General features: G+C 42.5%; 1 protein-coding gene across 4 annotated transcripts in view; it reads right to left on the minus strand.

Moving 5' to 3' along the window:
* Positions 1–23,294, minus strand: part of RPTOR (regulatory associated protein of MTOR complex 1) — a 273,244-nt gene that overhangs the window by 145,785 nt on the left and 104,165 nt on the right. For all 4 annotated transcript variants that reach the window (XM_039501518.1, XM_039501520.1, XM_039501519.1 and 1 more), the window contains exon 6: positions 12,446–12,621. In XM_039501518.1, coding sequence (XP_039357452.1) covers positions 12,446–12,621 — 176 coding nt within the window. The remainder of the gene's footprint in view (positions 1–12,445; positions 12,622–23,294) is intronic.

The raw sequence follows: 23,294 nt of genomic DNA on the forward strand, positions 1-23,294 counted from the left end.
AGGAACTCCAGCTTGAGAGCCTCCACAGAACTCACCTGTGCTATCACTGCATAAGGAGAGAAGTAGCTCTCAGGCAGGCAGATACATAGACATTAAGGACTTCAGAAGGTCAGAACCAAGAGACAGCCAGTAAAGATCCTGAACTGGCAGTCTCAGGTTTATGGCAAGATACACTATTTAAACAAGAAGGCAGCTGCATTCTGCACTAGCCTCTGTCTCCAAGTTGATTTAAGGTGTAGCCCTACCTATTGCAATAGTCTAATCCTGAAGTGAGAAAAGCATGGATGACAGCAGTGAGATCTGTGTCAGAGTGAAAGGACCGCAACCTCCTGATCAGGGGCATCTGTAAAAAAGCCAGCCGGGTCTCTATAGATACATGTATATCTAAAAGCAATTGGGAGTCTGACAATCATCAAATGGCAGACATATGCCCTTATGGGGCGGATATTTTTGCCATATCCTCTGGTTATGTCCTCCAACCTGCCAACATCCCATCAGCCTTTTCTGAACTGAGACTCAGCCAGCTTGTTCTCCTGATGTTACCAGACACTGGGAAAGAGACTCAACCCACCACACTTTCTGGGTGGATAACATGGAGAGAGAGCATGAGTGCTGAATGGAAACAGACTCCAAACAGCTTTATGCACTCAAACAGGGATGAAAAGAGGGCCCTTGAGATCAAAAAAAAAAAGGAAGGTTACCTGACCCAGCACTCTGGGATCTCTCATTTCTGTCCAGTCAAATTAGTGTCCAGGTTACATTTCGGACTCTTTTCCTACAGCTCTGTATGCTTCTCTACTTTCTCTGAGTCCAAAGATGTAGTCAGAGTCCACTTCCCAGTGGAAAGGCTGTAGAAAGAGGAGCTTCTAAAAGCCCTACATACTATTAAGACCACATGCTCAAATAGTTGAAATTGGGAATGAAGACATTTTAGACTGTGAACCTTTAGGGGAGGAGATGTGTCTTTCTATAGGTCTGTACGATGCCTAGCACATTCTGGTCACTAGTGAAGAATATCTGAGTACTAGTAACAAATACTTTTTGATTCCTCAGTCTGACAGAAACTCTTAACAACACAGTAATTTGGCTCCCAAGAACAGCCTTACAGTGCACTTTGATTCTATAGGTTGACAGATACTAATTAATTTCTCTTGCAACATCAACACCGCCCATTACTTCATGCATAAGCAGTTTTAAGAAAATAGTTCATAGTGGCGGATTCACAGTACGCATGCAGTCACAAAAGATACACCTCAGAACTCCTTCCAACTCTGGGGGTGTGTGCGCACATATAACTGTCTTTGTGTGTCCCTGTTGGACTTCCTGTGCATCAATGCAAATATGCTTTGAACCAACTACCAATGTCAGAATCGCGTTCTCTCTCTCTGATCACTATTGTAGAGCCACAGCTGGGAAGTCACCCTGTAAACCTCAGGAAGTCCCCACATGCACAAGCATCTTTAATTCTGGTATTTCTTAACTTTTGAGTACTTGTTGTTGCAAAAATTTTGCTTAATGTTCCTTTAACTTGTTTTGTGTGTGTAATTTCCTACGTTTTTAAAAAGCCACACTGAAAAAACCAGAAATTCCACCACATGGAATAATTTTGACATTAATATGGGTCATCAGCAATGTTGGGACTGTTAGATCCACAGAACAGACATGTGCCACTTGGGCTATTACCAATGGCTGTAATAAGTTATCATCGTCTACATCAGGGGTTCTCAAACTGGGGGTTAGGACCCCTCAGGGGGTCGTGAGGTATTACATAGGGGGTCGCGACCTGTCAGCCTCCACCCCAATACCCGTTTTTCCTCCAGCATTTATAATGGTGTTAAATATAAAAAATGTGTTTTTAATTTATAAGGAGGGGTCACACTCAGAGGCTTGCTGTGTGAAAGGGGTCACCAGTACTGAAGTCTGAGAACCACTGCTCTAGGTGGACTGGCCAGTAGAGGGGGATGAGAGAGAGACTTGCCAGTGGGTTTCACAGATATTTAGTGACAGCAGAGGAATGCCAGGATGCAAATCTTGGGTTCTTATCCAAGTTTTAGTGATCCCAGATCCTTCTGCACTCATTTCCCTCGAAGCCTGACCTCTATCCCAACCCCTACAGCCTGCACTTCCCAGTTCTGTCTCTCCTCCTTCAAGTCTCCCTTTCCAGTTCCTCCTCATTATCCCAGTCTGTCAGTATTCCCACACAAACTCCGCCTCCAGGAGCGCCATCCAATCCAAGTCTTCTGCCCAACTCCCAGTACCAGACTCCTCACCCCAGCTCTACTCCCTCCACCAAGACACACGCCAACCTCCCCATCCCCAGCTCTGACTGTTGTCCCTCTGCATTCAAGTCTTTCTCTTCCTCGCTGCCTGGATACCAGCAGGTGGAACAGCGCAGAGGAGACAATCTCCTGGCTCTCAGTGACTGTGCCCAGCACCAGGAGCAGCAATTTCAGGGAAATTCCTGCTCAGCCCCTGCATCCCTGTGCTAGGGCATGCTTAGTGTTCTAAGCATGGAGACTTTGGAAAAATTCCACCACGATTTCAACAGCTTCCACCCCTCCATCAACCTCAGCCTGGACCAATCTACACGGGAGGTCCACTTCCTAGACACCACGGTGCTAATAAGTGATGGTCACATTAACACCACCCTATACCGAAAACCTACTGACCACTATGCCTGCCTCCAGCTTCCATCCCAGACACACCACAAGATCCATTGTCTACAGCCAAGCACTGAGGTACAACCATATCTGCTCTAACCCCGCAGACAGAGACCAACACCTAGAAAATCTCCACCAAGCATTCTCAAAACTATAGTACCCGCATGAGGAAATAAGGAAACAGATCAACAGAGCCAGACGTGTACCCAGAAGCCTCCTACTGCAAGACAAACCCAAGAAAGAAATCAACAGGACTCCACTGGCCATCACATACAGTCCCCAGCTAAAGCCCCTCCAACGCATCATCAGGGATCTACAACCCATCCTGGACAATGATCCCACACTTTCACAGGCCTTGGGTGGCAGGCCAGTCCTAGCCCACAGACAACCTGCCAACCTGAAGCATATTCTCACCAGTAACTGAACACCGCACCATAGTAACTCTAGCTCAGGAACCAATCCATGCAACAAACCTCGATGCCAACTCTGCCCACATATCTACACCAGCAACACCATCACAGGACCTAACCAGATCAGCCACACCATCACCGGTTCATTCACCTGAACATCCACCAATGTAATATATGCCATCATATGCCAGCAATGCCCTTCTGCTATGTACATCGGCCAAACTGGACAGTCTCTAAGGAAAAGGATAAATGGACACAAATCAGATATTAGGAATGGCAATATACAAAAACCTGTAGGAGAACACTTCAACCTCCCTGGCCACACAATAGCAGATCTTAAGGTGGCCATCCTCCAGCAAAAAAACTTTAGGACCAGACTTCTAAGGCCTTGGCTACACTTGCAAATTTGCAGCGCTGCAGCAGGGTGTGAAAACACACCCTCTCCAGCGCTGCAAATTGTGGCGCTGCAAAGCGTCAGTGTGGTCAAAGCCCCAGCGCTGGGAGCGGGGCTCCCATCTCTGTACGTTATTCCCCACAGGGAGGTGGAGTAAGGACAGCGCTGGGAGAGCTCTCTCCCAGCGCTGGCGCTTTGACTACACTTAGCGCTCGGCAGCGCTTTGAAGTGCAAGTGTAGCCAAAGCCTAAGAGAAACTGCTGAGCTTCAGTTCATTTGCAAATTTGACATCATCAGTTTAGGATTAAACAAAGACTGTGAATGGCTTGCCAACTACAGAACCAGTTTCTCCTCCCTTGGTTTTCACACCTCAACTGCTAGAACAGGGCCTCATCCTCCCTGATTGATCTAACCTCGTTATCTCTAGCTTGCTTCTTGCTTGCTTATATTTACCTGCCCCTGGAAATTTCCACTCTTGCATCCGAAGAAGTGGGCATTCACCCACGAAAGCTCATGCTGCAAAACGTCTGTTAGTCTATAAGGTGCCACAGGATTCTTTGCTGCTTTTACAGAACCAGACTAACACGGCTACCTCTCTGATACTTAGTGCACATAAAATCTTCCCAGAGTTTAGCTGCCAAAGTAGCAAGTCTCTACTGAGCATGTGCAAACAAAGATTTTTCAAATGCTTATAACTTGGCCAAATTTAGGCAATTTTGCACAGGAACAGCAAAAGGTACATCCCTGACACTAGGGAGTACCCCTGTCACAGTGCAAGGCCTTGCTCTAAAGCACAGATGCACTAGAACCTCTCAATAAAACTGCTGTTAAAAATTTTTAACACAAGCAAAACAATGTAGTTTCCCCTAATTTTGTTCTCGTAAACCGCTATTGCATTTTGCTGAAACTTTCCAACAAAATTCATCCTGAGGCAGACACCCAAAATGGGTATTTCAGCTCAAATGGTTAAGTTTGGCACAGTTATATGCAACTGAAGATTGGGTCTTATATTGGGAAGTGTCAGGCAGCTTACTATAGGCGGTGCTACAGCTCCGATTATAATTAAGATGCAAAACAGTTCTCATCAACGTAATTGGTTACAATAAGATCTGTCTTTGAAAATCTGCCTCTCTCAATTTAGTATGGGGAACATCCATGTTCTTGCACAATCTTCCTCTGCAGTTTTTTCAGTCACCGTTTTAAGAGCCAATTTATAAACCTCACGAAACTTTCAAAGGCTCTCTGATGTAAACACTCCTTTTTCTTTCCTCCTTCCATATGTAAGGGATCTCTCTTTGTTCATACAAGTTGAAGGGTTTATAAGAGAGAAGGCAATTTCTTGTCATTTGAAAGAAAGCAGGAGATTATCTGGCTCTCTGTTTAAATTCTTAAGCAGAAAAAAAGATTTTCAAGAGCTGAACCAATTACAGAGAAGTTTGTTGGCACTGGGAGCAATGTGGGTGTTATTTGGATGTTTTTAAATTAGTTGTCTTCAATTTTTTCACAATCCAGAGCAGGGAATGTGTTTTACAGGAGCCTTGTAGCTTTTCAGTTTAAAACCCCAATGTAACATAAAGGGGCTGGCTTTGTGGAGCTATCTTTTTCTTAAAAAACAAAAAACAAAAAACCACTCATTTCTTTTTTTGCTGCATTGCTGACTATACACGGTGCAGCTCCAACAACTGACTGACACTTGTGATTGTACATCTGAAAAAACTCACTGCAGTTGGGTCCTACAGGCTGGCAGCCTACACTGCAGCTTCCCACAAACTATTCACCAATCTTTTGAGAGAGATTAATCACCACTATCCCTTTCCTCTCCTATAGGTTTTGTGCCAAAACTGTTGCCCTAAATTGAAGCAAGGCAATCAATACTGTTGTACTGGTACTGCCCAGAACCATGAAAAGTGAACCTGTCAAATGGTTTTCACCAGTTATTTCCTAGATTTCTCCCTTTGCCCCTCAAATACCAGTGAGTTTATCTAACCAATCCAATCTGCTTTCCCCGTTCCTTCTATCTCCCCCTCCTTTTTAAAAAAGGATCTGCTTGAAAACCGCTGCCTATTGGTTAGTGCTGGGCACTGCAGCACAAGAGCCCAGTTTTGAATCCTAGTCTTCCCTGACCTGGCAGGCTAGACTGAGAGTACTACTTGGAAAGTACCCCTCTCCCCACAATCCACTAATGAGTGGCATTAGTGGAGTTTCTTCAGAAAACACGAATCCAACCTAAGGTACGAAAATGTCAGTTTCTACAGGCAGCACTTCTGAAATTTAATCAGCTTCATTTTGCTGCTCGCACACAATGGAATTGCAAAGTGAGTACGGGGGACTAGTCACAGTACTGATACCCATCAACCCTTGCTAGTGAGCGAATGGAGCAAATCCAACAAAAAAAAACAACCTATATGATGCCAAGGAAGCCTGGGGGCAGATTCACTAGGTTAACAATGCTTAGTGCCTTTGCTAACTTGCCTGGTATAGTCCCTTCAGCATCAAGAACAGTGGCAGAATGGAAAAGGGCTTTACTCTGCAGTGGGACACAAGTGGACGAGCAGGAGACACGTGAAATTGGCTTTCACTCTGCAGCAAGTTGGTTTGCACAGATGCTTGAAAATGCTTCATGCGGGTGCTGAATAGTCATCAGAACCTATAGATTTAAGAACACTTTAAAGGAAACTGTCAGATTTAAATTCATATAAATAAGTTTCCTTACTTGTATTACTAGAAACTCATTACCTTATTAAACACTTTGTTTGTTTTTAAAGTAGGCAAGTTGTTTAGTTTGTTTCAGCTTGGTCAATGCAAATAAGTTAGTCAGTGCTTTATCAATCTCACTTCAGATTCTCATTCAGTGAATGGCACAATGGCTGCATATTTCAGGAAGTTTGTTTAAAACACTTAATTTTTTTGCAGAATTTTAATCACAGAAACATTACATACACACAGATCCTTGTGTCCTGTTAGGCTCATTCAAAAGCTTGACTGCCACTGGTTCTTTTCATCTGATTAGAGGGAAAGAAAGGAGTTTTAAAAGTTTACTATCACTACTTGATTTGTAAAGAATTCTCTATTCTGTGTTACGACCGCAGTATCTTCATGACCAACTTTTGGCAGAGATGAAGTTTAAGTGATGATTCAGGATTTAATACCAAAGCACTGAAGGTTCTATTGCCCATATTATTAATGGGCTTGCATGTGGCCATGTGACAAGTGCTGACATTTAAATATGAGTACTTCAGCCTGGTGGGAGTTTAAACAGACCTCTTAACTCTTGTGACAAGCAGAATATGCAGAGGCCAGCTTTCTTGTGAGGAAGAACATATTAAGAAATGGTGGTGCAACAGGACCTCACCTAGAGAATGCTGGCAAAAGCAAAGGGACAGCCTGGCTACACTTGCCATAAGGAAGCAAAACCAAAAACCAAAAAATTAACAGCAAATCATACTGTAAGAGAATAGTTACGGTTGTCTATTTACAGGGGAAAACACGTTTCACATTATACTTACATACATGCAAACTACAAAGCAACATCAAAAAGGGCATTTAAAATACTTTTTTAAAGCAAAACATTTCAAATACCATTGAGCCAACTTAAGAACCAAGGTACAGAAATAAATCAAAACCATTTTCAATTCACATATCAAACATTCACTTCAGGCACCAAAACCAGAAAGCAACAGAAGTGACGGGCTAGTTTCACAGAACAGAAGGAGGTGGCGTGTTTGTACCTAGCAGTCCAATGCAGTCAGCTGGGATGTGGGAGATTCAGGTTCAAGTCCTCACTCTGGAGCAGGAACCTGAACTCAGGTCTCTCCCATCCCCAAGGGAGTGACCGAGCTACCAGACTAGTGGCTGTTTTGGGGTAGGTCTCTTTCCATCTCTCCTCTTAAAGTGGTTACACTTTGTATAAATAATTAAATGTTCATTAGAGCAAGGACTTGAACTTGGATCTCTCACATCCCATGTAAGTACCCTAACCACTCACTATAAGCCATTCTCTCTCTCTGGCCCAATGACTATCCAACTATTATACACACAGTAGAATACTTCAACAGGAGAGACAGAGAAAGATCCATGCCAGAACACCCAACAGCTTCAGGCACTTCCCAGGAGGGGTGAAAATCTGGTATCCCTGCTCTGGAGCAGGGATTTGAACTTGCGTCTCCCACTCCCAAGTGAGTGCCCTAACCTCTGAGCTACTCAGGGACAGCAGCCCCTTCACCTCATCCTCCAGTGGTTTTGAGAATCTATCCTGAATTTTTTTTGTGGGGGGAATCTGAAACTATTTGAGTGAATAGCTTTGGCTGACTCAAAACTTCATTTTTTGGCAAATAAACCATTTGTCAGAAAAATCTTACCCAGCTCTACTCCAGAGGTAATTTATTCTGACACTGACAGACCAAGATACGCACATGTGAGACGGTCCCGCTGGAAGAGTTATAAGTTATTTTATTTACAAGAATACTGGGGGCTCTTTTCAGTGGGTATTCTATTCACACTGAGGAAGCTGCCTGGGAAGCGAATGCTGCTAGTTATTGGGATTTCACTGGATCACAGTCAGCAAGTGGGTAAAACAATTCTGTATCAAACACCATTTTGTAAAATGGCAACGCTACTTGTGTTTAACACAGATATCCTATCTCCTTCCATTGCTAGAAATCCAACCACTTTGCAGTGGGCACAGACAGAGTAAAATCATAGTCTAACAAGAGGAAGCTAAGCAAACAGAGGAAATACGTCAGAAATCTGATTTCGGTCTCTGTTCAATCAATCAGAGCAAAAATACATTTGTGAAAAGATCTTTCATTTAAAAATCAGCATGTGCAGACTAAAAGACCATACTTAGTAATCTTAATGGATCGAGGCCTTATCTTTTCCATTCACCTACCCTCTGTTCCCTCCCAACTGCACCCATATTCAAAACAAGTTAACTATTCAGAAATCTCCATACAGCTTGGAGAAATTGAGCCTTCAAGAATGTGTTTTGCATACCATGAAATGCACTTGCAGCTGCAGTCCCCAAAGTTTTCTCTGAACTACAGAAATATGCCCCCAGTGACATGCTGTTTGAAACACTGAATATGGAAACTACATTTAAATATTGTTATGGTTTGTTTGCTATTGACTCAGGCTTTCATACTCATCCCTGTATTATTTGCTAACCTCTCATACATTAGATGTTGTCAAAACAAATTTAAATCACATACAAATTATTACGGTTGTGGCACAAAGAGACAGCATTCCAAGGAAAAGACTGATGCACTGTCTAACTCATGCTATTATAACATATTTTTTAACATGCTGGGGGTGACACCATGATGCCAGAAGTACCATCTTTCAGAGGATATAAAAGCAAGGCCCTTACCACTTGCAGTCATTAAAAAACCCTGTGACATGTTCACTTTTATAGCTGTTTGCTCTGGTGTCCTGCCAAATTTGGGAAGTTACCCTGTCTGTTAAATAATGCCTGCAGTTTCCATCCTATATAGTGTTTACTCTCTGTCCTAAACTGTTGGGTACTTGTTTGAATTGTTAATGATCATAACAATTTTCAGCGGTGCGTGAAGTGGTTCCTCTCTCTCTCTCTCTCTCTCTATAGTATGTAGTGCATTTTGGGATGGCAGATGCCACAGAAACAACCCTAAGACGATATATTATTAGGTAGGGGAAACTTCTTGATAACAAAACATGGTGCTTTCAAATGGATCTGAGCATGCTGCTTCCAAAATGCTCCCGAAGTCCAGCCAGCTCAGGGAAAGGAGGGATGGTTGAGCCTCTGGAGGGCAGTCCTCTCCTGATATATTGGCACAGTGTGCATCAGACTGGGTCCCAAAGAACATGCAACTGAAAATGTGATGAATTTTTGCAACCTTATTGGGTTCCAGTAGAGGAGATGATCCAAGTTTGCCCTCAGATATGTTTTATCCTGTGCACACCCCTATTCAGGTAACATGCACCTCACTCTGTAGCTTTCACACACACACAGGTTACATAGGAAGTCACACTGAATGCTCAGAAGTACTACAGGAAGCTACAAGCAGGGGAAAAACCACACTGCAGTTGATTTGTAGGTTATATTTCTTGATAAGTCATGGAAATCATTTGGAGCCCTGGTGCATAAAGACATTAAGGTACAGCAAGCAGCAATTTTTCTTCCCACACTAACCAATAAAAAAGGAAAAGCTGTAAATTTTTTACCCCAAATTTATTTTGCTGAATTACATTAATAACTCAAGTGTACTAAAAGCTCCCAAGTGACTAAAACTGCAAATAGTCTCTGTTCTTGCCTATGTAAGTATATGTGCTGGAACTGGCTGAATGGTTTTCTAAAGGCTCAGAACGAAAGGCTCCACACAAAAGACCATCATCTTTTATGTACTCTTCCCGTATCCTCTATACACATTAAAACTTTAAGACATTGCTTTAATGTCACTTCCAAATACAGGATTTCCAAATTTATTGACCTGCAGAATCACAAATCTTTTAACAGCAAACTTCTCTGCAGAATATGGACCATATCCTCCTCTGAATCCACATGCAATGAAGTAGGGTGTTTCCTAACTTCTAGGTTCTTGACTTTGCAATGTTAATAATATTCTTTTAATGTAGGTTTGTGTATGTTTTATACAGAGCATGCCAATACCACTCAACTATAATACAGGAATCAATGTATTTCTGAGGGTACAGGGTTTAGCATCAATGAATATGAATTTTTACAGTCAAAATTCTATGCCTCACTTTGAAGTGGTATAATCCAAACCTCCTCCTCCCCATGCCAGGTGTCCTATTGTTCAGGACAGCAATTATCGGTTAATAGCAATACCATTTTAAAATATTTCTTTGGAACTGTATTTTTCTGTTCACAATCTGTAGCTTCTCTCTGGGTTTCCTTATATACAGAGAGAGACTTACTTTTCACAACATAACATTCTTTTTCACCTTTAGGGAGAAAAATATATACAGGCAACCTTTGAATTTGACAGTGGGAGACCAGATCCAGGATGGCAGTATCCACGGAACTTCAGTATCTGGGCAGGTAAAGTAATGAGGCTTCTAGACAGCCCAGTCATCCAATCTGCAAGCACCTTGTCAATCACCTGGCTAGGGGCACTTCTGTCCCCTCTTCTGGTCTCACTAAGTCACACCTTTGGGAGTTCAGCTTCTTGCCTTCCCATGTCCTGGGGTGAAAACCTGTGGTTTTCCCACTTAGACTGGAACTCAAGCTATAGTATCCTGTGTCTCAACTCAACAGACCCAACTGGACCTGGCACTCTAAAGTCTTCCCTTCAGAAGCGGTGGCCAGTGGTTAATATAGAGACCTTTGGCTTTCTTAAAATGAAGTAAAGTTTAATCTTACCAAAAGGAACACAGCAGAGCATAAGACAAAGGATTTTGAAACAATAAAAGGCCTATAGGCACGTGTATCTTACCTAGAGGCTTGCCATCTCTTGGCAGACACACTAGGAAAGTCCATCTTTGCTCCAGACCCCTGGCCTCTGGGGTCATTGTCTGTGAGACCTACTTCTCATCTGCAGCTCCCAACAACGCCCTCACCCTTCCTTAAGAATGTTATGTTGTCTTCCCCAGAAGCTCTTAGTCTTGCTTCTTGGGCTTTGGGTGCTCTTGTAGTGACCAGCTGTGATCCTACCCCTGGATACCCTATTGAACTCAACAGGGTTTGGAGATGGGACTTCAAAGTGGATGGGTCTAGTATTGTTCCTCAAGTGGGTAAATGAGTGGCAGTCTGAAGCTAAATCTGAATTAACCCCTTATAGTAATACAGTACCCCTCCTTAGAACAGTAAAACCAGACAAAGAAAATTCTTTACTTGTTACACAGCAGCTCCAAATCTTCCTGTTGTCTGGGCTAAGCCATTACAGTGGCATTTCTAGTGAACAGTTTCCCTACCACCCTCGCAAATAAGCCTGAGAATGTCAGCCATTCAAAGTAAGCAGCAGGCTCTTCCGTAACAAAAAAATAAATTGCGACTCCACAATGATGTAAGTGGGAAGAAAATGCCAGGGAACCACATGGATCAAATCAGGGCCACATGGGACAAGGGCACTATCAGCTGTTTTCTAGACAAAATGCATTTATCTGGATGATACAGGACAGCTAGACGCCTAATTTCCTTAGTAGGTTAAGGACTGATACCAAAACCAAAGATCAAAGTAGAACATACTAACGACCAGTCCTCCTAACTATACATTTATTTCAACTCAATTCATCAAAGGGCATTGGGCTTTTCATTCTGGGGCTGCAATTGGAATCTTAGCGGAGAATCAAGGAAATGAGCTTTGGTGGTCTCCTTCTGTTCTTTGGTGGGCACCCAGTTCATGTGGATTAATTCATCAGAGCATTCAGCACTCACAGGGCACTGAGCTCTCATAGAAGTTCCCCGCATGATGCACTTGTCCAGTGCAGATATTTTCTTTGTTCCACCACATCATCTCTCTAACGTTGTGCAAGAACTTTGCTCTTGTACAGTTGCTACTGTCTGGACCAAGCTTTTGTATTTCTCTGCCTCTTCAACTTTCTATGTCATTTCAATACATATTTCTTGTTTTTAATTCTTAATTTCTTTCACTGTGCTATTAACACTACTGTACTATTTATCGCAACATTTGGGATGTAGTTTGTATGAAAGATAACTTACAAAATAAAGTTGCATTGTCTTGTATGGTATTTCTGCCCTGTGAAAATGCAGGTACCTTTAATTTCCACTAGAGTAAATCCCTTAATCTGAGCAAACCCAAGTATCGAGCTGGAATCTAAAATGTAATAAACAAGATACGAATATTTTCACCTTCTTGGCTTTGACTAATAAGATGCTGTCCCAGGTGTGCTCTTCAAATCCCTGTAATTCAGTACTGCAGAGGAACTTTAGTGTGGATAAAATATCTGGATCAACAAGTCTATCAATTCAACAGACAAGCTTTGCAGACCATGCTTTTTCCCCACATAACAGGTGAGACACTTACCACCTCAGAGCAATTTTGATTGGTGTAGTAAGGCATGATGTGAAAAGGTCAGCCGGCAGGTCAGGGATCATTGGTAGCAATTCATTGGCTTCACATGCTGCCAGCTGAATGCAGTTCTTCATTGATGGGGGCAAAGGCATCTGAGCAAGTGGATGATTAGGGTTAATTGCAGCAACCTTGATGATAGATCAAAAGAAAAAGGCATCAATCAGAGGATTTAACCATCCAAAAAAATAAATCTGAAAACAACCGGCTAAGAATTACCAAGGCTGATTGCATCACCATATTCAGTAATGATTAAAGTAGTAATGGCACTGATATAGCTATGTCAGGAGTGAACAGTTCAAGTGTACATTTGCAGTCTGTCTCATTTGTAGTATTGCAATATTTAGTAATACAACCAGCAACTTGGGACACACAAATTAAACTGCCGATCACCACTTCACAGGATTCTTACTCCACAAGATTCTGCCACCTTTGAATCAAGTATTGTAGAAATAAGTCTTGTGAACTATTGTGCTACCTGAGAAAAAAGTTTAACAAAAAATATCTTTTTTGCAGCCCACTCTCACTAACTACAAAGTGGGGAAATAGCTGAGAACTGAACAGAGGAAAGGCGACTGACTGCTTTAGATGGAGCTCAGAGTATCTACTGCTACAGTCCTCAGTACTCCCCACACTGCTTCCACAAGAACTCTTACTTCTGAACAGAGGCCATGCTGAAGGGAGGAGGAGGAGTATTACCAAAGGAAAGGAGAAATGCAAAAGAATCACCTAAATTAAAAGAGGAAACGTCTGCTCTCTTATGGGGTGAATGAGAGACAGGGGAGTGTGTGGTGTAAGGTCAGCAAAGGTACCAGCGGGTGCAGCATGCAAGTCAATATTAGAATATGGGCAGGGGACAGACAGGAGGAAGACAGGCAGATGTCTGTCTCTCCCCAGGATTGACCAGAAATACCCCTGAGTTGCAACTTCTGTCCAGAGCAGTGAACATCAGTCACCAGAGCAACTGTACTACAGCAAGTTTTTTCTGCATCAACCAGATGAGCTAAAACAACGTCAGCAATGCCAGACTGCTCTAAACAAGAAATTAGTTCCTAGGTCTACAGTGACAACCTTGCTAAAACTTATGATTGGTTTGGGAACAATCGGCCACCAAATCTGAGTCACAAAGAGAGACTGGTAGAGTTAACAGATGTGTCAGTGCTGCCTTCACACTAGTCATGCACTGGCGGAATACATTAAGCTGACAGCATTCCTGCAGCAGCCGCCAGGGAATAGGGTTTGCATACGTACTATTCAATTCCTTCACTCCAGGTCCTTTGTGGGAATCAATTTTTAAAGAAACGAAGGGTAAGCAGCATAGTAGGATGCCATATGAGCATGTGCAGGATTTTGGTAAAAGAACGGCAAAGCCTGGTATGAAGGAGTTTATAAGGTCTGGTCTACACTGATGGGCTGCGTCTCGAAGGTTGCTGACCCCTGGTCTATACTGAAGTGCTGCAGTGGCAGAGCTGTAGTGTTTCAAGTATAGACAATCTAGCTGTATCATTTTACCTTTGATTTGTCTGTCCAGATATCATCTTGTAAAATGGAAATACTGTGCACCAGTAATTCCAGGTGTGTTTTTAGAATTACAATGGCACTAGCAATTAAGGGTAATAAGGTAATAATTGGAGATATACCAATCTCCTAGAACTGGAAGGGACCTTGAAAGGTCATCGAGTCCAGCCCCCTGCCTTCAGTGGCCTCCTCAAGGATTGAACTCACAACCCTGGGTTTAGCAGGCCAATGCTCAAACCACTGAGCTATCCCCCCTCCCCGTGTGCTATGGGAGATTTTTCAGAGAAAGATTATATGGACAGTGTAGGTTTTCCTTCCAGTGTCTTTTTTAAAAAGGTAGAGACACAAACACTAGCTTGTGTGTGTCTACAACACCCTTTCAAGCATCCAAAACTCTGGACCCAAATGTGTGTGAGGCTTCTTGAGTGAACAGGACTGGAAAATTGCCCTATCAATAAGGCTACAATTATGTCACGGAGGTCACAGAATCTGTGACTTCCAGAGACCTCCATGACGTTTTCTGCCCCAGGGCTGGAGCAGTCAACAGGCAGTGAGCCCCCAGCAGCTCCTAGCCTCCGGGCAGCAGGGGAACTCCACAGCTTCTAGCCCCTGCAGGCAGTAGCGGGATATTTGTAGCAAAAATTACAGACAGGTCACAGGCTTCTGTGAATTTTTGTTTATTGTCCGTGACCTGTCCGTGATTTTTACTAAAAATATCTGTGACAAAATCTGAGCCTTACCTATCAACAACTTGAACTACAAACAAAAATGAAGTGGGGCCCTTCTAAAAGTGATCCATCCAAATCTGCTATCCTAATGACCAAAGATTAATGGCTTTTGAAGGATTTCACTTTTTTCACACTGAGTTAGGCAATACACTAGCCCTTTGCAATATTTATATACCTAAGTCTCTAATCTTGTTTAAATCAACAAGTGTAAATCAGTTTGGTGGTCTCAGCAGAGCCCTTTGTGAAGGTACATCCATGTTACACACCCACTACACAGTTCAGTACAACTTTCCACCTCTGCTGCAGAGAAGCATAGAAAAGATGCATTAGGAAAGTTGTGGAGGGGTTTCAGATTTTTTTTTTTAATTCAATCTCAGGAGCTGCTGCATCATTCATACAGGTTTCTTGCCTTTATCCCAAATGGCTGCCACCTCCCATTGTTCTCAATCCAAATAGGCTGCCCTCAGCTAAGATGGATGTCATCTCCCTACATCCTAGATGGAGCTGAACCAATCCTCAAACCAATCCTAGGACCTCTGATTAGATTTACTGCACTTCTCTAATAACCTAAACTTTATCTTTTAAGTATCTCATGTTATAACTACTTTTTAAAAACAGATATTTTAAATAACTACAGGAAGGGATTTGGGGGTAGTGGACAGGATGGAGGAGGTTTGTCCTTTATAGATTTGTAAATACAGAGCATCCAAACAGCTTTAGCAATGATAATTAATGCATTAAGGAAGGATGTACGCACTGGGCATCCTCAGTACATGGGCTCTTTAGGGGAACATGTTTAAGTGAATTTTATGCTGGCTGAAATGTGCTGAATACTGAAATCCTCTGGCCATGTAGTATGCATGGCATGGGTAACAGCAGGGCAAGCTTCTCTCATGTCACTCCCCATCAATGCTTCTCAAATCTGAAGAGTAGCTCATCCTCTTTGGTCTGTTTAATCCTTGAGTTTGCCACAGAGATGCCCAATAAGGGGATCTAATCATGAGAAATATAACATGAAATCTTGGCCATTAAAATCTGGACCACAAACAACAATGAAGCCAATATAGGGTATCAAATTTTGCTAACTGACATCCTGATCAAATTTAAAGCAGTGTCCTAGAGGTGAAAGCTTTGGAATTCCCTGGGCTATCCAGTCCCTCAGTACAATCATTCCTATTGTGAACCAACCATGAAGAAAGAGATGGGCTTCAGCTGACTAGTAGGAGCCTATCTTAAAAACACAGACACATGCTGCAAACTTGTCTTTATGACTCAGGATACGATTTAGTCATGGAGGATTCTATCACTTCACTGGACCTCCGTGACTTGTTTGTCTTCAGCTACCATCAGGACTCAGGCTGGGGCTAAGCTCCCCCCACAGCTGGGGCTGTGTGCCCCCTCCACCTCCCCTGCCCCCAGTGGCTGCGGCTGGAGCCAGGATGGTTTCCCCCCCCGCCCCACCCGTGGCAGTAGGGCTTGGGCTTTTAGTCCCCCCTAATGGGACTCCAGCTGTCATTACTCCCCCTCACCTCCCCCCCAGCTACTTTTAGAGTCACCAACAGGTCAGGGCTCCCATGAATTTTTGCTTATTTCCCATGACCTGTCCTTGACTTTTACTAAAAAAAACCATGACAAAATATTAACCTTAATTATGGCATGCAAATAATTGACCCTAGACCTGCTTAGAAAGATGCTGGGGCTTTGTTATAGTACAAGGAATTTACCCCTAACACCCTGAGGATAATGGCTCATATTTCCTTAATTTCTGAGCTGTCACCATCTTCCCTCATATGCCACCTCCCCAGTACACATACTAAGCTGCATGTTCCGATCACAAACTTCAGTTAACAAAAAACAACTGTCTTTACTGAGAATGGGGATGACATAATAGGTAAAAAGAACAATGGAAAATCCATGGTATATCAAGTCAATAATATTGCTACCTTATAGAGATTTTAGCTATCAGCTAAACCGAAATCCCTAGACACTTCTGTGAAATGGCAAATCAGTTGTTTTGGATACAAATTATAGCTGCCCAAGTTAACTTGTATTCAGTTTTGCCACTTGTGAATGGTGCACTTGCCAGAAGGAAAAAGGAACAGATTTGTAAATCTCACTACTTGTAATTAACACAAAGGGAGACAATAAGTCTATTTTAAACCTCCGTTATTCAAAACTTTTATGCACATAAATCAGAGGCTGGCAGGCAGGCAAATGCAAGGAAAACAGGTCTTTATGAATTAATAGGCATGTTTAAGTTAAAGTAACGAAAGGCCTTTGCCTTAACATGGAGGCTGGAGGTTGTAGTTTTTAGTTATTTCAAATGCTGGCCAGACCTTCTGGTTTCACAGAATTTCTACAGTTGTCAGAATCCTCATCCCTGCAGAAGACATTAATGCAGCTACAAAAAAGAAGTAATTGTTTCCAGCAGATGGCGGATTAGGAAAATTCCCCATGATACTTCATGCCATTGCCAGAAATCATCCTGCTGCTCTGGCATTAAGCTAATTTTTGGAGATTTAAGTTCAAGATGGAGAAAAAACAAAACAAAACAGAAGTTCCTCAGCTCTGATTAGAAGTAGTTAGTCATGTACCCTATTTGAGGCAAAAGGAACATGCACACCCACAGCAGAATTTAATTCCTACACAAATAGAGAACAAAACAGGGTAAAATGCTTTAAGGTAAAATGCTGTGAAATTCAAACAATAAAAGATGCTGAAAATAGAAAAAAAGATTATATAGTCTGTAGAAAAACACATCGAGAAGTGATGTTTCATCCCTCATTTCAGCACAGCTCAAAGAAGGCCTTATAATCTCCCCCCCCCCCTTTCTATTTCTCCTTTGACCCATAATTAGGTGTTTCAACTGTCACAATTCTAAGGAAAATTCATCAAAATTAACCTATTGCTTTGCCACAGTTAGTATGATGCACTTAAGCACCTTGCTTAGTTCTCCAGAATTGTGGTATATTTACATACACTCGGCTAGTTAATTAGATAATTAAGAGCTATTGCTGGGTGCTTTACTCTCAGAACAAACCACAGGGAGAGATCACGGCTGAAGGAAATACACACCCAGGGTATTTTCTGAACAGGTTAGTCCCTGCCTTGTAGGCACCATTTCACCTGCCATGTTCCTATACTGGCATCAGGTCAACTCCTTCCAAAATAGCCCATTACACACACTACAACTGAGCATGTTCTCACTGGCTACTAACACTACTGTGTCCATTGTTGCCAGGTATGACATTATCCTAGGACACCATCAGCAGCAGATCTAATTTCTAAAGATCAAGTTGGCTTCCATATCTGAAAGATGCCTAGGGAGAGCGGGGAATGTAGCTTTCTGCAGGACAGATTGTGACAAAAAGGGAGTGGAGAAAGGCACAGTATCAATCATTAAAATTGGCATTTAAACCAAGGACATGAATTTGTCAAACCGCATAACATGCCAGGGCTTCAACGCTATTTATAAAGAAATGGATGTTTTTTATCTACAAGACACTATGTAATTTCTGTATTTATTTGGATATGATTAAAACTCGTTTTGCTTAGCAGAGTTATTTGTATCGTCCTTCAGATGAGGTATTAAACCAAGGTCCTAATTGCCCATCCATGTGGAAGTTAAACAATCCCAAGACACTTTTGGAAGACAGTCAAGTACCCTAGCGACCTAGCAGCCCTCCTTTTCTAAATAAGAGTCTTTAATGTCCTGGATGGTGGGCAAGCCAGCAATGAGCACAGAATGGCCGTGCCTTTTGCTTGCACAGTCGCTGCACTACTCCTTCAGTGCTTTGGAAACCATTTAAGATACTGTAAAAAAGAAAGGGACTTTTGAAACAAACTCTAGCCTTTTAGTAAATTAAGAGGAGGAGGCTATATTGGAAAGACCTAACAGAGTCCTCATCTCTTTCCCCCTCCCTAAAAATCACAGGTACAGCTGACTGGCACGTGAAACCTTAAATCAGAGTGAACAAACGAAGACTCGGCCCAGCACTTCTGAAAGGTTGCCGACCCCTGCTTTAATCACCCTTGTGGCTCTACTCTGAACCTTCTGCAATTTATCTGCATCCTTCTTGAATTGCAGGCATCAGAACTGGACACAGAATTCCAACAGCAGTAGCACCAGTGCCAAATACAGAGGTAAAATAATCTCTTTGCTCCTACTCGAGATTCCCGTTTATTCATCCCAGGACTGCATTAGCCCTTTTGGCCAGAGTGTCACATTGGGAGCTCATATTCAGCTGATTATCCACCATGACACCCACATCTTTTTCAGTGTTACTACTACCCAGAATAGAGAGTGTCTCATCTTGTATGGCCTACATTTTTTGTCCTTAGATGTACGTGTTTACATTTAGCTTTATTACCCACCCAAATTAAGGTTCTCTTTCCACAGCCAGTGCGGTGACTCTCTAATCAGTAAATCAGAAATGAAGAAATCATCTGCCAGAATTGTCTATTTAATGCATATGCAAACCACAGTCACAGTCTATGTAAAACACCGACCTTGCAAGGCAAAAAATAGTGTTCTCCTGGGAATGTAATGAGACTATCATTTGTTTTGCCTGTTTAGCTCCTGTAGCAAACACATCTAGAGTTTGCTTAACTGTTGCAAGCAACACAATAAACATATGAAGGTAGTTGACAGAATATGAATTCAGACTGTTACCTCTCAGGATGATTCATACTGGCCACAGCCACCATTAACTAAATTTTTTATGCTTTCAGATTAAATGTGCTCTACTTCCTGGCCTAAAATGTCCTGGTAAATGGTTTAATGGCCCAGTCAGACATCTACAGGCACTTAGCCCCCCAATTTTCTCTTCCGAAGGGAAACAGATGAGAACAGTGGATGGAAGGATGGAGGAAAAAATGGAGTGTGGCTAAAGTTGGACTGCTTTAATCTAGCCTGCATCTTCTCTCCTGATTATGTTCTCTTCTGCCACTCCCAATCTATCCCCCACTTGCCATTTCTATCTAATGTATTTCCTTTAGTGAGTACTTTGTATTTTCACGCTGTTCATACTCACAAGGAAACAGGCCAATTATGGACTTACACTAAGCCCTTTGGTGCCATGCAGCTGTAGAGAGCATTACCACCAGACGTAAAACATTGCCACTGCAAGAGGAAAGAGCTGGACAAGTTACGTTTTCACTCTCGTCTCTGGTTATGAATGAAGTGCCCAGAATACATACACAAATCCCTAACACACACATCTACATCATCTCATGAGCACAACGAAATGGAATAATGAAGCAATCTCATAATGCTGCACATATTACAGGAACTAATCATTGATTATTAAAGGCCTCTGTCTGCGGGATCTCCCACATTCTCCAACACAAATGGTTACTGGCAACACAGATTTTCAGATTCACATTTCAGAAAAAGCTGCCCCATGCAAAATCTCTTCCAATGTCAGTTAACTTGAATCAGAGGTAAACTGCTACAAACATAAGTTTAAGGTAAACAGAAAGTTCAAAGGTAGCATATTGAGCTACTATGAAGAGAGTTTATGTTTAGTTTAAATTAAGTTTGAAACCATGGTGCCATTGCACTTGTCCATTGGTGCACCAACATTTTCAGTATTATCAACATAACCCTAAAAATTGACTCTTATGTAACACATCAGGGAGCCACCAGAGGGAGCACACAGCATTGCTTTAGTCTGGGTCAGACAGAAAGAATTATGTCAAGATAGGCTTTGGTTTTGAAAAGAGGCTTAAAACTCAAACACAACTCTCCTAACGGGATGTTGGCTTGTAAGAGTTAATGCAGGCTTTGAGACACTAGAGTGAAGCATTGCTTCATAGCAAGAGCCAGTGACCGTGCTAACACATGGTTTTTAACTAGCATTAAAAAAAAAAAAAAAATCAACAAGACAGAACTAAATGGATGCAAACAGAATCTCCTCTAATATACACTTCCATAGACTTACAAGGAGAATTTCTATGGATCAAGACAAGTTAATTGAAGACAAATATTTAACGAGTAAACAAACACACAGATACAGAATTCTTATAGTCCCAGGAAAGTAACCTAACAACTCATTCCTAAAACATCTCAGAATACTCCAATACCTAGCTTTATCTAAGGTGCACTGCATAATAACCTCCTTTCTCCTGCACTACCCTACATCTTCCAGTATAAGAAAGCAGAGGTTGGAAAAGCATTAACATTACATTTCATCTATTTAAATAAAAGGTATTAACTTATTATGAATTACTGTTTCACTCTATGAAGTGGGAACTGAAGGCACATAATATATGTACAGAAAATTTGTTTGGATTAATTGTAACTCTTGAAGGAGTTGTAACATCTTACAGCTACCTCCTGAACAACTCCACCATTACCTCTACACTTCCTGCAGTAACAGTTATGATTGGGGTAAAGAGTTCTGTGCCACCTTATAGACTAACAAACGTATTGGAGCATGAGCTTTCTTGGGTGAATACCCACTTTGTTGGATGACAGGGACATCCTTCTGGCAGTTCTTCCAGTGGCAGATACCAGATTCCAAATACCTGTATCATAAAAGGATCTGCTACACCAACACCCTGCTAACAACTCTTACACTCATACCGATAAATCTTCACATAGATTTTCAAGAACAGGGGCCTAAAGTTACACTCAGAAGTCCATTTTAGGCAACTAAATAGGTGGGCTAATTTTCATAAGTGCTGAGCACCCAGCAGCTCCCATGGCCTCAGCAAATTTGAAAATCAGATCTATCCATTTTTTAAAGTGTTGATTTAAAAAAAAAAAGAGTCTAGGTTTTTTTCCCCATTGATTTTCTAAACATAATAATTCAATATTCAAAACTGCAAACTAAGCTGGCACAAATGAAAATATTAAAACATTCTGCATGACAGGTCTGAATTTTCTGTAATCATTTAAATTATGCCTTGGCCTTTTCCTTCACTAGATAATTCCCAGTGCTTATGTTGGATAGTACAGAGAGAGCTGGCAGCACAATTTATTATTAAGGTTGTTCAATATTTCCCATCGTAAGACACTGCTTTCCATTGCTTATAACATTTTGCCAAAAACTTTAATTACATGGTCTGAAATTTTCACATGCCGGGTGTCCATGCCACACAATTTTATTTATTTATTTATTTATGTTATTTGTTTGTTTGTTTTAAATTTCAGAGAACGTTTGCCATTTCCAAGGAAGAGGGTAGGAGAAATTTTTTTTTGCCCATGCTAAAAAATTCTGACAACCGTTAGTTTGAAAAAGATCAAGCATCCCCATGCTTTGAATTTGGGTGTTGTTCAGGGGATGGTCTTTTTTGTCAGGAATGTGCCTCAGTGATACCTCCCACTCCCTGCCCCAGATGGCACTCAGGAAGCATTTAGGCAGAAGCTGCCTGGTTTGAATGCAGAGGGAGGGGAACAAGAGCTGGAGTGAGTTGACGGGGGAGTAAACTAGAGCAAGGAGCTTAGGGGAGGGAGCCTGGAGCTCGAGGCTGTTGTGAGAAGGAAAGAGACTGGGACTGGGAGCAGGGAATGGAAACAGCGGCTTCGGGACTAGGAGACAGCAGGGCCGCCCAGGGGAGGGAGAGAGAGGGGGGCAATTTGCCCCAGACCCCGCAGGGGCCCCACGAGAATGTAGTATTTCTATAGTATTGCAACTGTTTTTTATGGAAGAGGCCCCTGAAATTGCTTTGCCCCAGGCCCCCTGAATGCTCTGGGCGGCCCTGGGAGACAGCAGGAAGATAAGGGAGACCGAGATCAGATGAAGAGCCAAAGGGGAAGGCCAGGGTCGGCTGTGGATAAAATAGTATGTGATCATGTAATTAAAGACTATTATAATGCATACACATTAGAGGGCTAAATTAAGGTTGCACAGGCAACCTTAATTCTGGCATTTTCTAACATTTGAGTGCTTGACTTTGGAATATTAATAATGTTCCTTCGGCAAATTGCGTGTGTGTGTATAATATTTACATTACAATATTGCTCAGAGATCCCAGTCAGTGAGTACTGGAGCCACAATATGCTGGGCCCTATACAAACACACCAGGTGGCATGAGCTCTGAGAATGAATCTTACAGTGGGCTGTGTGTAGGCAGACCCCTGCAGCCATACGGAGCTCAACTCACTTCACTGGGGCACTGCACAAGGATCCACCCACACACAGCTCATTGCACAACTGGCATCTAATTTAGGACAAGAGGCAATGAATTTTGACAAACAATAAGAGGGAAATGGGAGAGTGAATAGAAGAGCAGCGATAATAAACACATGTCTACACTGTCTAACAATGTGAATAAGTAGGAAGCAGGGGCGGCTCCAGGCCCCAGCACGCCAAGCGCATGCTTGGGGCGGCATGCCGCGGGGGGCACTCTGCCGGTCGCCGGGAGGGCGGCAGGCGTCTCCGGTGGACCTCCCGCAGGCGTGCCTGCGGAGGGTCCACTGGTCCCGCGGCTTCGGTGGAGAATCCGCAGGCGTGCCTGCGGGAAGTCCACTGGAGCCACGGGACCAGTGGACCCTTCACAGGCACGTCTGCAGGAGGTCCACCGGAGCCGCGGGACCGGCAGAGCGCCCCCCG

The sequence above is a fragment of the Mauremys reevesii genome, linkage group 15 (genome assembly GCF_016161935.1).
Source record: "Mauremys reevesii isolate NIE-2019 linkage group 15, ASM1616193v1, whole genome shotgun sequence".
In the NCBI taxonomy this organism is placed as follows: Eukaryota; Metazoa; Chordata; order Testudines; family Geoemydidae; genus Mauremys; species Mauremys reevesii.